Source organism: Echinops telfairi, unplaced genomic scaffold (assembly GCF_000313985.2).
Source record: "Echinops telfairi isolate 266 unplaced genomic scaffold, ASM31398v2 ScPeMD7_6;HRSCAF=24_0, whole genome shotgun sequence".
Classification (NCBI taxonomy): domain Eukaryota; kingdom Metazoa; phylum Chordata; class Mammalia; order Afrosoricida; family Tenrecidae; genus Echinops; species Echinops telfairi.
The window spans coordinates 23,740,211-23,756,043 of NW_022103902.1; the positions used below are offsets into that span (position 1 = coordinate 23,740,211).

At 36.8% G+C, this 15,833-nt stretch overlaps 1 protein-coding gene across 11 annotated transcripts in view; it reads left to right on the forward strand.

The window, feature by feature from the left end:
- Positions 1 to 15,833, forward strand: part of ROBO2 (roundabout guidance receptor 2) — a 1,556,064-nt gene that overhangs the window by 1,496,974 nt on the left and 43,257 nt on the right. For 7 of the 11 annotated variants that reach the window (XM_045286134.1, XM_045286135.1, XM_045286138.1 and 4 more), the window contains 5 exons: positions 200 to 242; positions 1,690 to 1,817; positions 6,578 to 6,859; positions 7,283 to 7,408; positions 14,299 to 14,455. In XM_045286134.1, the coding sequence (XP_045142069.1) occupies positions 200 to 242; positions 1,690 to 1,817; positions 6,578 to 6,859; positions 7,283 to 7,408; positions 14,299 to 14,455 (736 nt within the window). The remainder of the gene's footprint in view (positions 1 to 199; positions 243 to 1,689; positions 1,818 to 6,577; positions 6,860 to 7,282; positions 7,409 to 14,298; positions 14,456 to 15,833) is intronic. The other 4 variants (XM_045286139.1, XM_045286140.1, XM_045286143.1 and 1 more) reach the window with 1 other exon arrangement.

A 15,833-nucleotide genomic window follows, 5' to 3' on the forward strand; every position in this document is an offset into this window, starting at 1 on the left:
GGTTTTTGTTTTTAAACAGGAGTATATGATGGTGTTGCTATGGGTCAAAGCACTGCTTGTTACTCTTTGTACATTTATGTTAATTATATTTTGTTAAAATTCCCAGAGGCTTTAGCTCTAAACTAAGGGCCAATATGCAGTTGCTATTAATTGTAATTAATATTGACTACTTGTGTGTGTTTCTTCTTCCTTTTTACAGTTACTTTTCAAAGAGGAGATGGAGGACTAATGAGCAATGGAAGGTATGTCAAGCATTTAAAAATATTTTATTTTTAATCAGGACTGGGAAATTCTACAGTAAGAGGCTATTATTGTAATAAATGATCACTTATAAGTCTCAGTATTCTAGGAGGAATTAAATGGCTTACCACAAGGTTTAATGATCTATCTGTTGTGCACTTTAGAGGAATCAAGTCCAGATGTTTCATATCTCCCAGATGCCCCTGAAGAAATTAGTAGTAAATATCACAAGGAATGTGTTCATTTGTTAGCAGGATGTTTATTGCATTAATTAGACATTAGCAAATGAAGTTGCTGTTGTTTAAGGCTCCTTATTGGCTCTCCCTAAATTGCTGTGAATGAACAATTACACATAATCGATCACAAAGTAAATGATTCATGGATGATGAATAGGCTGTAGATTGATAGGACTGAATTCCACAACTTTGGATACTCAATTGAAATTGATAAAAGCTGATAACAAACCCATATATCCTCATCTATTTTCCCTTTGCCAATATGGAGTTTGTAATTAGGCTTTGGTAATAAGTTCCAATCTCCCATTTAATCAATATTTTAGCAAAAAGAGATTAGGCCTAATGAGAGCTAGTGGGTGTAGCAAAAAAAGAGGTTAGATCTTCTCATTGCAGTTTCCATAGAAACACATGTTTCTCTTAGGGATTGTACCAGAAGGGGTCTATTAAAGAAAAACAAAAGTACAATGATTATAGATGTTGCTATTTCTCTGTAAGTATGCTAATAATCTGGAAAGGAATCAGAATCCAGTATTTTATATTAAAGATGGGAATTCTTTATTAAATATGATGTGAAGGAAGTTCTCCTCATAGACTTTATTCACATGCTCACTCAGATCATAGCAGATCTTTTATTACCTTAAAAAAACCTTTATAATGCCCTTGATAGTTTGTAATATAGACAACTTTGAAATATGCTATTGATGGAACAGTATAAATACTATTCATTAATTTCCCTCAAGTTCTTACCCCTAAATCAAGCAGGAGGGATCATTACAAGGGTTATAGCCTACAGGGGCAAATACATATTGGGACTTCAACAATTCAAGAAGCAATAGCCCAAAGTCCTAGAAAAGGCTAATACTGAGCAGTCATTCTGAGCAATTATTCCCTTGAGGTAGCAATTTGTCATCAGGACCTTTTTTCAGGACCTTGCTCGCCTCTGTGCGACGGCTACCAGTTTCCAGCAGACAACTGAATTCATTTCCACAGAATCCCAAGCAAGGATGCTTTTAATTCCATTGACAGGGTTGATCTATCTTTAACATTAATGAACTGCTGAAGTCTCTTAATTCTTGTGACTCCCCATATGTTCCCCAGGATGAAGCAAATTAACATCTTCTTATTCCTTAACCTTCTTAGTACATGCAAAAGGTGTTAAAATCCCTCACTGAGTTTCCTTCATTCATTTTTTTTCTCCTTCTTTCCTTTATAGCCGTCCAGGAATTCTCAATGCTGGTGACCCCAGTTATCCGTGGCTTGCTGATTCCTGGCCAGCCACAAGCTTGCCAGTGAACAATAGCAATAGTGGTCCAACTGAGATTGCAAATTTCGGGCGTGGAGGTAAATTGGGCAAACTGTTGTTTTATTGGGATGCATTTAGTTTGATTTTCACTTTCCCAGATATTTTTTTTTTAAGTCACATGGAAAGTATTTTCACTCATAATTAAAGTTAGTAAAATTCATGTACTGATTAGTGGATTATTGCTGTAAGTCAGGCAAGTTTGGATGATTCCACAGTAGATTTCTACACTTGAAAGTATAATTAATGAAGGTGACAAGAGTAAGTATCATGAGTGTATAAGCCTCCATAGTGAGCTTCTCCTTCTTTTGGTGTAAAATAAAGGAAAAGGATATTTATACTTTGAAGTTGTGTATTGATGATGAATGAATGACTCTATATATGGGATTAGCATAGGACTTCATGTCCAGTCACTACCTAGTATGCCTTAGTTGAGTAATTGAGAGAAGGATAAATAAATGATGTGACTCTGCAGCCTGCATCTTCCCATCGCTCAGCCAGTGCCTGCTCAAGGCATTTCTTGGGAACCAGACGATGAGCTCTGCGATCGCAGACGATCTCTTTACCATGGCGACCATCTGCATCTGAAGCATCTTGCATTGGGAAACAAGAGTATTCATCAACACATCCTCTACCCGAGTTGATATTCTCAAGGGAGTTCTTTTTCCATTCATTTTATCAACTAAAAACTAGCTAGGTTTTACTTATTATATATAAATGGGAAATGCAAAGCTTTGCATGTTTATATCCAAAAATGAATGCCAAAATACAGAGATTCTTGCCCCCCCACACTATTTTTAGAAGGCTACTCTAATATGTACACTGACTCTTTCCAAATTCACCAGAATCTGATTAGATTATCAAGGTTTTTAAAAATATTTTTATATCATGTTTATGAAATGAAATATTTGACAAATGAAGAACAAGGCCAACACAAAAGTTTCTCAAGGATTATTGTATCTTTTTTTACAGTATTACAGGCATTTTGCTCATTTAGTATGTGCCTGAAATATTAACATTTTTAATACATTTTATTTCATTGTCTTTATTTTTTTAATATATAGCCTTGATTATTGTACTTCCATTTTAAAGGTCAACAACAAGGTTTATTTACATGTACATTTTGTAAATATAGATGTCTGATACAGGTATACCTTGCTTTACATATTAGGCTTTGTTGTTGCTTGTTTTGTTTTGTTTCATATACACTGCTCTACAGCCCTAGAAATGGGATTCACCTGACTGACTATATTACCATATTGATTTAGAAGTAAAGAATTTGGACCTTATCCCCTTTATTATTGGAATACTAATCCTTGCTTAAATGTAATTCAAGTAATATATTGAATAATAAACTTACTAAATTTTTCAAAAACGATATACTGAGAATACCAGTTATAAAACATTGATCCCAAAGACAAAGTGGGTGCATAAGCAAATGTGGTGAAAAAAGCTGATGGTGCCAGGCTATCAAAAGATGTGGCAGCTGGGGTCTTAAAGGCTTGAAGATAAACAAGCAGCCATCTAGCTGAGAAACAACAAAGCCCCCATGGAAGAAGCACACCAGCCTGTGTGATTACAAGGTGTCAATAGAATCAGGTATCAGGCATCAAAGAACAAAAAACCATATCATTGGGAATGATGGGGAGTGAGGAATGGAGACCTAAAGCCCATCTGTAGACAACTGGAAACCCCCTTACAGAAAGGTCATGGGGAAGAGACGAACCAGTAAAGGTGCAGTATAGCACCGATGAAACATACAACTTTCCTCTAGTTCTTTAATGCTACCTCCCCCTCCTCCCACTATCATGAGTCCAATTCTATGCTACAAATCCAGCTAGACCAGAGGATGTACACTGGTACAGATCAGAGCTGGAAACACAGGGAATCCAGGACAGATAAAACTCTCAGGTCCAATAATGAGAGTAGTGATACCCAGAGGGTAAGGGGAATGTGGGGGGAAAAGGGGGAACCGATCACAATGATCTATATATAAGCCCCTCCCTGGGGGACAGACAACAGAAAAGTGGGTGACAGGAGATATTGGACAGTATAAGACATGAGAAAATAATAACAATTTATAAATTATCAAGGGTTCGTGAAGGAGGGAGGGTGGGGGAGGGAAGGGGAATAAATGAGGAGTTGATACCAAAGGCTCAACTAGAAAGCAAATGTTTTGCGAACGATGAGGGCAACAAATGTACAGATGTGCTTGATGCAATGGATGGATATATGGATTGTGATAAGAGTTGTAGGAGCCCACAATAAAATGATTTTTTTTTAAATAACACAATTTTCATCCCAGCATTTAACCAGGAAGTACTTGTTTTCCTCAAAGCACAAGTTGAAGAATTAAGGAAATGCAGTTATGAATCCCATATTGTCCTATCCTGAATGTATGATACAGTGAAAGAGGCAATCATTTATTCAAGCAATGATATTATTAAAAAACAACAACAACAACAACAAAATTTGAGTCCAGAATCAAGGTGGTAAAAAAGTACCATAAGTCCTGAGTAATGCAGCTGGAGGGAAAACTTGACATAAATCCAAAGTTTCTGACTCAAATGTCAACAAAGGCCTATTGTCATGACATAGTTGGGTTGGAGAGGGCTGGGAGAAAATGAAAATTGGAAATCCCTGACTAAAGATGGCAGTGCAAATTGTTTGGAAGAAAGTCATCTTATAATTCCAAGCAACACATACTACTGTAATAGATTCCATGTTATCAGATATGCACCCACTTTCAGATAGTCATGTAAAATCTCCAAAAATTTTGAATTTGAGGTGTAATTTGATATTTGGGGGAATGCGTGAATGATGAACTAATATTGAGGGCAAAATACAGCCCAAATATTAGCATGGGAGCATTTTGAAGTGAAGGTTGTCTATAATGTTATCCAGCAGGGAAAGAGATTCTACTTCTAGAGTCATCAATGTAGTTATTTCACAGTAAAATTATGTGGGTCTAGTTTCTTAGACTGCTTCCCCCATTTTTTCCATTTTGAGCACACAGCCATATCAAAAGCTTGTGATGGAAGTAGCTCACAGTCTGAAACCTAACGCTGTGGAGACTCTCAAATCAAGGTGTCGGGAAGGTAGAGTCAACGCTGTAGAAATGTTTTCTCCTCTTATGATTCTTCAGCAAAAAGAAAAAAAAGGGGAGAAATGAACTCTGAAATCTCCCCTAGAAGAAGGGCTCTGTTTTCACCAATTTTGATAGACAGCTAAAAGTTTTGGAGAATGAAACAGCCTAACCATTGAGAATGAGCCGTGCTTCTTCAAGGTTAAATTGTGATTAGTAGGTCGCTAAAAACAAGAAACGAAAGAAAGTAGTCAAATTCTTAAAAACAGTTTTACATGCTTATACATCTTAATGAAACATTATGCCTTTGAATATGTTTAACTACCATACTTATTTCTATTTAGAAGTTAGATCAATTAAGCACAGCCACAATTGTGAAACAAGTTTGAAATTCAGACTTCAAAATTGCCACAAAGATATATACAGTGTACAAAATACATTATGCAATTGTGTAATAATTGTTTAAGAATACAACATATATTTTAGAATATAAAAACAATTAGTTGAATAAGAATTCATATTCCAAGTAATGCTATACCCATAAACTAAAAAATTAGTAAAAAGCAATTAGAAAAAAAGCAATTAGCAAAAAAAAAATGAGTAAAAAAGCAATTGGAAAAGAGCCAAGTTCCTCCTTTGCTTTTTGCTAAAGGTAATGGCTCTTCTGTTTGTTCATCTTGTACTGCAGTAATTTGATGGGTTATTTAACATTTTAATATTGCCATTACTCAAAAACTTCCTATCGTGAAAAAAAGATCAAGTGATCTGATGATTTTAAGTTTTACAAAATGAGGTTTGGTAAACTATACTGAAATTCACTTTTTAAAATGGTAAATTGTGTTATTTAATATATATTTTTAAGTGTTTAGGTTTAATCTTTCTTCTGAAAAGGGAAAATAAAAGCTCAAGAGAGGGGTGGCAGCTCGGCATTATAAAGCACCGTGTGAAGATAATTCAGCGTACCAAAATGATAAATGGACTGATTGATATTCAGTGTTGTTCCTGAAGTTTAATTTTACTTTTGCTGTATTACAACTTGAAACTATAATTCTCCACTTTTTAAGAGTTGGTAGCATAAATTAAACTCCCTGATCACTGAGACTGCTTTTTCGAAGTTAAATCCTGCTGTACTATGAAAATTACTTGTTCATTAAAGTTTCCCTTCTTATCAAAGGGAAAAAAATATATCATTGAATACATCAGTTGCACTAGAGTGTGGAGCTATGCAATCAAATCAGATTATTGATAAGTTAAAACCCCGAAAAGTGTACCTCACGGTCAAGGTAGTATAATGCTGCAATCTTGCCTCTGTTCAACAGTTACAGTGCATGTTGTTGGGGTCAAGGGGAAAGAACTGTTTTCCTCCTGGAGGTGCAGATTCACCTTGATCGTTGCTTCTGCAAAGTGCTAATGGTTTTCATGGCTTTAAACTGGAATGAAGAACTCAAAGATTACTCAGTAGGGAAATACCCCAGCACTCTTATTTGTGGGCGAAGGAGTGCTTCAAGCAGTGAGACATGAAGGACTTGTGGTAGGCCTGCCTGTCACAAAGACCTGGCGAATGGTTGTACATCATCTCCCATTCGCCAGCTCATGAAGCCATCTCAGCTAAAATGCAAACGTGTGACATGACGCATTTATTTTCCATCTTCACTGCTGATCGTGTCGGGCTTCTTGTGCATCGTTAAATTATTTCATTTCCCTATGTTCACCCAGATGTGCTGCCCCCAGTTCCAGGCCCAGGGGATAAAACAGCAACAATGCTCTCGGAGGGAGCCATTTATAGCAGCATTGACTTTACCACTAAAACCACTTACAACAGTTCCAGCCAGATAACACAGGCGACCCCGTATGCCACGACACAGATCTTGCATTCCAATAGCATTCATGAACTGGCTGTCGATCTGCCCGATCCTCAATGGAAAAGCTCAATTCAGCAAAAAACAGATCTGATGGGATTTGGTTATTCTTTACCTGATCAGAACAAAGGCAACAATGGTAAGTCCCGGTCTTGTTTCTCCAGGAGTTATCTCCATGTCATTTGTGCATGTGATAGAAATTAGTAATTGTTGTTGGACAGTGACTCATTACCAGGTTCGCTACTTAAACTAAAAAGATCAAACCGGCATGTATTCAATACCTTGCACAATCCCTACCCACCGCCACCTCCACCACCACCGTCACCACTGTCACCTCCCTCCTCAACCACCACACACCAATACCAGTCAGTTTCATGCTTGTAGCTCTTTTTCACTGTAGTGGTCAGCACTCCATCTCTACTTCCATTAGGACAGGGTAGTTAACACATCCCTCCTCTCTCCCAGGACATCCGCTTCTGAGTTGCTAACTGCATGTCTGCATGGGCTTGTGCTGTGAACTAATCACATGATGCCACTATGACCTCTGCCCTTTAACCCTTAGCCTTACTTTACATCCCTGACTACCGATTGGCTGAGGGATTGTCTAATAGAATGCCACACAACCAGTCACAGGATTTCAGCACCACCAGCTCTCACAACAGCTCAGAAAGGAGTGGCAGCCTCTCAGGTTGGTCTCATTACAGTAAGGAGAATATTTGTTTGTCATCAACATAGGACCTGTGTTTCTAACAACCCTGAAGAAATACTGAATCCCAACTCACTGTCAGGCATTTATCTTTTAACTGAAATTAGCAGTTGATACTCATGAAATGCTGCTTTGTTGCGGGAAGTATACTAGTCATCTCCCGTATGTATGCAAGCATGCCTTTAGAAAGGGATACGCTACCGTATTGTTTCACATGAATGAAGTCCTGAATGAATCCTACATACTAGTCAACGAAGCGGGGAACAGGTTGGCAGACGTGAATCCTCTGTAAGCGTCATCAGAAAGTAAAAATAAGCACAAGATCGCAAGTAAGTTCTGTGACACGGACACCAAAGGATGCATTGCGCTACAACTGAAATGATTTCGGAGAGTTCTCATACTACTACTTTTCCAGTGATACGATTCCCTAATTCTAGGCTTTTCTGTTTTGCAATTGACTATGTATCAGGATTCATTATCATTTAATGATATTATTTACTGTGAGGTACCGATACCGTGCCAAATAAGAATATATTAATATGGTACATTATTATTAAATTTTAATTTTAAGACACATGCAATCTTTGAAACTGATCAATTTTGTGCTGTAAATTATAGCCAAGGCAACGATTTATCATGTAAGCATTGTATAGAACATATGGCGAAAAAGATATTATTGCACAGAAATATATACCTATCACAATGAAATTCAGTGGCATTGTACAGGCCCAGACATTCTCAGGCAAACAATTAAGAGGTTGTCAGCGAGGCGCTACCAGCCATAATAACTCTCACATTCTGTGGCTGAGTACTTTGGCTGCACATTTCTAATTGATTCCTTAACCCTATTTGCTGTATATGTCCAGCTTAATGAAATGCTATTTGTTTGTGTTGGGAGTGATTTTTTTAAACTACAAATTCTTAATCAATATGATAGTACATTGTGGTATGACATGTTACCATGTGTAAGGATGTAAGGAGTTAATTCTTTTAGATAATTATGGTAACATTTAATAAATTACTTTTCCTCAGGAGATAGGACTTTCTTAGTTTGAAAATGTTAATGCTCTTCTTCCTTCCAAAATGAGCCATGTGTTCTTCCTACCTGCTGGTAGGATTCAGTGCATTATATATTCTAAAACATTTGAAGCATCTGTTATGAATTCAAATTGTCTTAATAACATAGGGCACCTTTTTAAGTAACCTTATATGTCATTTATACTGTCATTTATTGATAATGAGTCTCACATTGTTTTGAATACTTAAAAAGCAACTTAAGTTTTTTCCTATTTATATCTCTTGTGATATGTAATGTCAAGCAAAATATGCAAAGAAACCCATCTATCTCACCTATGGATGATGTGAGATTTTCTATGCTTGTTTTTTATGTATTCAGTATGCACTAATTGTCACTTAGTTTCAAACGTCATCTTTTGAGAAATTGTATGTAGACCATACATGATTCACAATAGTGTTTGCTATTTTTTGAATGCATTAGTCTACTAAGTGGCACTTATGTGGGATATATATATCCACATGTATATATCAAAAGCACATGGAAATAATCTCTTATCTTTTAATTACATTTTTACATGAAAATTTGTATCCTGTCATATGTATAAATTGTTGCTTATACTAACTACTTTATCTACATTTAAGTATAAAAAATATTTTAAACTAGTGATAGAAAGTGTTCTTTAAGTAAGAGTGAAGTGACTATTCATTTTAATATAGAACAATTGAATGTACTATTAAAGAGTTTCATTTATTCTCATAATGATAGGTATTCTTTCAAATTTAAGATTAAACCACTGTATTGTAGAGAGCTAAATATGTCATAAATATTTTCTCAATTTGTAGTGATTAAATACATTTAAAATAAGTACAGTGATTAAAGTAATTGGTAATTCCAAAAATTTTTAATGAAATAACCCTCTTCAAAACATATTTATAACTAATTGAACACCTAATATCTGAATACTTTTGCTAAAAAGCAACCTAAAATTATCAAAGAAAATGGCAGTGTTTTAATATAGTATCTACAATACTACCTATCATAACTATATGAGTACATAGATAACTACAGAGTCACGACGGTTAAGTTGCTAACTAAAAGAATGGTAGTTTGAACTTACCAGAGGCTCCAGAGGAGAAAATGTGGCAGTCTGCTTCAGTAACAACATCCAGACATGGAGCGCTTATTGAGCAATTCAAATCCGTTTTACAGAGTCACCATAAATTGTAATGGACTCAATCTCTATAGCTTCACTTGGTGGTTTATAGACATCTATAGATACATAGATACAGGTATTAATGCACACATAAGGATGTACATATATCAGTAACACGAGCAAAATATGTTAATGCACCCCCTTTTAAAAGAATATACTATAAGCTTAATTTTGAAATGAATTGTTTATATAATTGTCTACACAAATAATTTAGTTAAGACTAAACTAAGGTAAAATTAAAATAGTTACATTTTGAGTTAAATAAAGATGGATAAAATATTTTTGCATGCCACCAAGCATATGTTTCCCTAAAACATGATACAGGAAATTCTCACCTTGAATCACTGAAGTTTCCTTGGTTACACATAACAGCAACAGGGTATAATTCAAGTGGACTCAAGATTCAAGTTCTAAGTATAGAACTGAACTGTGGGTGTACCACTTAGCTCATTGTTCAAGAAGACAGAGCATGTTCATAGCTAGCTCAGACAAGACTACCCAAAGTGCGATAGCAGAAATTATCCCCCAAACAGTGGATAATAGATACTGGCTGTAAAAATCTCATGAATTATCTGCACTTATCAGCAAGATTCCCAAACAACGTATTACAACTATTGTCATTACATGAAGTGTTATAAGTTCATGGAACCAATTCTGACTCATGGTACATGAGTCCATAGGACTTTCAAAAGTATAAGATTTCAGAATGAGACCTGCCTTCTAAGGCACCTTTGTGCAGGTGTGAATTGTCAACCTTTAAAGCTAAGAGTTCTGCACTTCCCTGTTTGTGTCACTCAAGACTCCAAACAAACTAGGGAATTGCTTTCTTGAACTTGGGCAAGAACTTCAGCAGAGTAGGATCCAGGGTGCTAGAAATGATCGTTTCCAGTAAAGGTTCTGTGCTCTGATTTGTCTTTCTTTTCTGGGTGACTATATCTGATTCACTCAGTACCCAGAAATGTCCTCAGTTCTTTCCTCAGCCTAATGTTGTTGTGCTTAGGTACATAACTCAGTTTCCACTCATAGATTTCCCCTATGTACAACAGATTGAAACACTACCCAGGCCTGGGCCAGCCTCACGATCATTGTTATGTGGAAGCCCAATGTTGCATATACTATGTAAATCCATCTCCTTCATGCGCCTCCTCTTTGTCACTGACCTTCTACCCACTATGATGTCTTTTTTCAGAGATTGGTCTCTCCCGATAACATGTCCAACCTACGTGTTATAAAGTGCTGCCATCCTAGATTCTAGGGAGCATGCTGGGTGGACTTCTTTCAAGACAGATGTGTTTGTTCTAGCAGCAGTTCATGGCACCTTCAGTATTCTTGAATAATACTATAACTCAAATGCGTCAATTATGATTCTTTATTCATAGTCCAACTTTTATGTTCCTATGAGGCAATGGAAAAACAAACAAACAAAAAAACCATGACTTGGATTAGGTGAACCTGAGTCCTCAAAATGACATTCTTGTTCTGTAACACTTCGAAGTGGCCCTTATGCAACAGATTTGCCCAGTGGTTCTTGCCGACTGCTTCCACGAGCACTGAGTGTGGAGAGGAGGAAAATGAAACCCTTCACAGCTTCAGTATGTTCTCTGTCTATCGTGCTTCTGTCTGTTGGTCTAGTTATGAGGATTTGGGGTTCTTTACATTGAGTTGCGATCCATACTGAAGGCTACAGTCTGATCTTCACCAGCAAGGGCTTTACATCCTCTTTGTTTTCAACCAGCACGGTTTTGACAGCCACCTATGGAAAGGTGCTAATCACCCTTTCATCAGGCCTGATGTTGCATTCGTCTTTATATAGTCTAGTTTTTAAAATTTTTTGTCCAGCATACAAGTTGAATAAATATGGTGACAAGATATCACCCTGACACATGCCTTTCCTGATTTTAAACCATGCAGTTTAAACCCTCATTCCCTCCCCCCTCTTCCATATGTCTACCTCTTGATCTATACTTGTGTCATCTGTGAGTACAGTGTTGTATTCTAGGATTGTAGTTTGTATGATCCACAGAATCAGTTGTCTTTGCCTACAGTTGAGAAAATACAAGTAAATATCTCTCGGTTATTTTCTGCTCTCAGCCAAGATACACCGGACGTTAGCCAATCCTCTGGAATCTGGCCTGAATTTCTGGCAGTTCTCTTTGCAGCAATCATTTTTGAAAATTATTTCCAGCACAGTTTCACTCGCATGAGATATGTTTTGTATTGTTCAACAATCTGCATATTCTGTTGGGATGCCTTACTTTGCAATGAGCACAGCGGTCGATCTCTTCCATTTGATTGGCCAGGCAGCTACCTTCTAAATTCCCTGCCATAAATGAGTGGGTGCTTCCAGTGTTTCATCAGCTCATTGAAACATTTCCATTGGTAATTTGTCAATTCCTGGAGCCTGGTTTTTTTCATATGCCATCATTCAAGCTTATGCAACTTGAATTTCTTCCTTCAATAACATTAATTTTACATAGTTGGCTACCTCCTGAAATGGTTGTTGGTTGATCAATTTTTTGGATGCAGTGACTCTATGTGTTCCTTCCATTTTCTTTTGGTGTTTCTTGCATAATGCAATATTTTATCATGGAATCCTTCTCTATTTCAACTCAAGGCTTGCATTCTTTATTTCTTTCTTCTTGAGATATTCTTCTCTTTTGGCTTCTTAATTCCAGGTCCCTACTCATTTTATTTTAACACTCTCCTCTGTCTTCTTGAACTGCCCTCTCAAAGTTTCTGCTCAACTCTCTTACACAATGGCTTCCATTTGTTTTAGCTACTCCACATGAAAGATCAAGTTTCAGAGTCTCCTATGACATTCGTATTGGCCTTTTCCTTCTTTCTTGTCTTTTTAATGATCTTTGGTTTCTTCATGTGTGATGTTCTCAAATAGAGATTTTAAAAGGTATTTGTCACTTAGTTATGATGGTGATTATGAACTATTTATAAAAGTTCTGTGGAAAGTGGAAACCATGTTATATACATAAATATGAAGAGAAGAAAGAAGATACAACTAGGGGCACAGTACAGAGGACATATGTGTATTCAGTTCACAGTTCATCCCACAAGAGTCATTGAGTCATATTTAATAAAAAGTCCTTGTTTTTTAATAACTTTTTATATATCATCAGAAAACAAAATCTTGAGGCATTTAAATGGTTATGCATTGGGCTAAAATCTGCTAGGTCAACCATTTGAAACCACCAGACTTTCCACTGGAGAAAGACGTGGCTTCTACTCTCATAGTTACTTTCTCAGAAATCCAGAGGTGTAGTTCTATTCTGTCCTAAAGGGTATCTGTAACTCTGAATACACTCTATAGCAGTGATAGGGAGAGATGAAGTAGTAAACTCTATTGATTACAAGGGGATAGAAGAGAACCAGCAGTTCTTTGTACCATTATGCATGGGTTCACTGTGAGTCAAGTCAAACTCAACAGCAGCTAACAATGACAACGATACACATAAAACTGAAGACTTATCTTTAAGCACATTTAGTATTATTATTCCCAGTAAAGCTATTTCTGGGATTCTTGTTTGGTCTGGAGGAATTGGACATGGAGAAGACTTAAGACAACTGTTGGGGGCTGGGGGCGCTGTGAGGCAGAGGAAAAGGGAAAGAGTGGTAATGACTTGGATTTACAAAGCTTCCTTACATGCTGAGATTTCACTTGCAGCATCTCTTTTAAGCCTCAAAATAATTCCAATAAGTAGGAACTCTGTAACACCTGTCTCAGGTATGTGGAAATTGAGGTGATAGTTCACAAGTGACCTATCAAGTTAGAGGAGCTGGCCTTCCAATCCAGAGACCAAGTTGTATCCAACTGTGGTCCTGGCTTATTGTTGTTAGCATCACCCCTATCTGCTTACTGTTAAATTTATGTATCAATACATTCGTTGTCAGCTTAGACATGGCATACATTCTGCAGGGTTTTTTACTAGTGTTTTGTGCATAAATTAACTTGTGTTACAGCAGTATTAAAACTGCTTACTGTATATCATTGACTTCCTTTCAGAGTCTTATGATATGTTATGCTTGAATCGATGAGGAACTGTTCTCACTATATGCAAAAATAATTGTGCATGCATTAATTAGAAAGTCTATAAAACATAAAATTGTGAAAGATTTACAACTAGCTTCCAGATTGTGGTTGATTGATTTTTATCAGTTACATTTGAGAGGAAATGTTACTCTCCTGGATTAATTAAATTGAGTAAATTCTAATGGAAAAGTTTAGGCTACCTCCTTAGACATTGCATTTTCCACTGAGAGAGATTATGCAAAAAAGCATTATAAATGCACTGAAATCTGACATTTCAAAGAATTTGTTATGGCCCATTATTTCATCTAACAATGAAAACGTGGGCACAGCAAACATGAATAAATCAATAAGTGTGCTTTCGATACCGCAGCCATGTTTTGGGTTTATTCAGCTATGCTCTCCTCATGTTTTAAAAGGAAAAATAATATCTTTTTGAAAGATTTATATAAATGTTGTACTGATTATATCATCGTATTTTTTATAGCTGTTAACAACATAGCATTCTGATTCTGGTGCTTTGAAAACAAAAATACATCTTCCCATCAGATGTACCCTGCTTGGTGTTCTGCATCTCTGAATACAAGTGTTATTACTTTCAGGTGGGAAAGGTGGGAAAAAGAAGAAAAATAAAAACTCTTCCAAACCACAGAAAAACAATGGATCGACCTGGGCCAATGTGCCACTACCTCCTCCCCCTGTCCAACCCCTTCCAGGCTCAGAGCTGGAACACTATGCAGTAGAACAGCAAGAAAATGGGTAAGAATATATCTATATATTTATATACTAACACAATTGCAAGGATTTCTGTCCTTATTCTGTGTTCTCTTGTTATATTTTCCCTGCCTAACTCCCACCTCCTTCATTGCTACACCTCCCCCCACCTTATTCGACCCCCTTTGATTGTTTGAACCATCGATGTATTTTTAGCTGATAAACACCAAACAGCACATATGGAGGACCTGGAATCCTTGGCCCTCAAGTGCTTTAGATTGTCTGCAATCATGATAATGCATTCTCCATTTATAATATTGCTTGTTAGTTTGAAAGCAAGTACCCACAGCTCTGTGAACTAAAGAGCCACTCTGGAGAAGGGCTGAAAAGGGAATTAAAATAACCTTCTTCATCATCCCTCGAAGCTCTCTAATGACTTTATGTCTGGCCATAGCAGGGCGCCCACTGTAGAGCTCCCTCACAATGGGATAATTGTAAGGACCTGGCCAGTGGGTAGAACTTTAATCATCAGCTTTGATGGAGATTTAGAGGCTGGAACAATAACAGAAGTTCAAGTCAATGCATACTCTGTAACCAAACCATTTTAAGCTACACATTTTCCTCCGAGGGCCTTTGAATGTGGCCAGTTTCCTTATGCTTTTACACACATTTCACAAGTTGTGCCCCCCCTCCCTGCCCCTGTTAATTTTCAAGCAAAAAGAGATCAATAGTTTGATTCTATCTTTTCTAACACACTGGCTGGGTAAAATATGCTTAATATTTTTATTTTCTGTTTTAACAATTCTAAATGTAATATCTAATTTCCAAGTCAGCATTTATTTTGACTGGACTTTGATGGCCCTTAAAAATATAGAATTCATACAGATTTCTTTTTCCAAGTTATTTTTTACATAGAAATATGTAAACTATCAAAATAGCTTGGCTTATCTGAATAATACGTTCATTCTTATCCCGGTTTACATACGGATCACAGGTATGAGGGCTTTCAGAAGGTTCATGCAAACATGGACTTGAAGCTAATGGAGTCTTTCCCCTCACTTGTTCGAAGCCCCTTCTTCCATGTTTGTAACAATTTCTGTAATCTTCTGAGCTGCTCTCTCAACTTTCCTGGTCAAGTAGAATCCCACCAAAGAACTCTTATGATTGGGAATTTTTTAAGGCATCCTAATGAGAGTAAGGGAAATGTTACGCTGTCATATCTTGTCTTTCTCTGCTGTTTGGAAAGACATGTTTAAATATGTTTTGCTTGAAGTAAACTCAGTGCATGAACTGGACTTCCGGGAGCAATACTTTTTCCCTTACCCCCATAAGACTACTCAGAGGGATAATCATTGTAACCGGAGATGTCTGAGGAAAGCTTTATGGAAGATGACATCTGAGGTGAATCTTAAGTCACTGATTC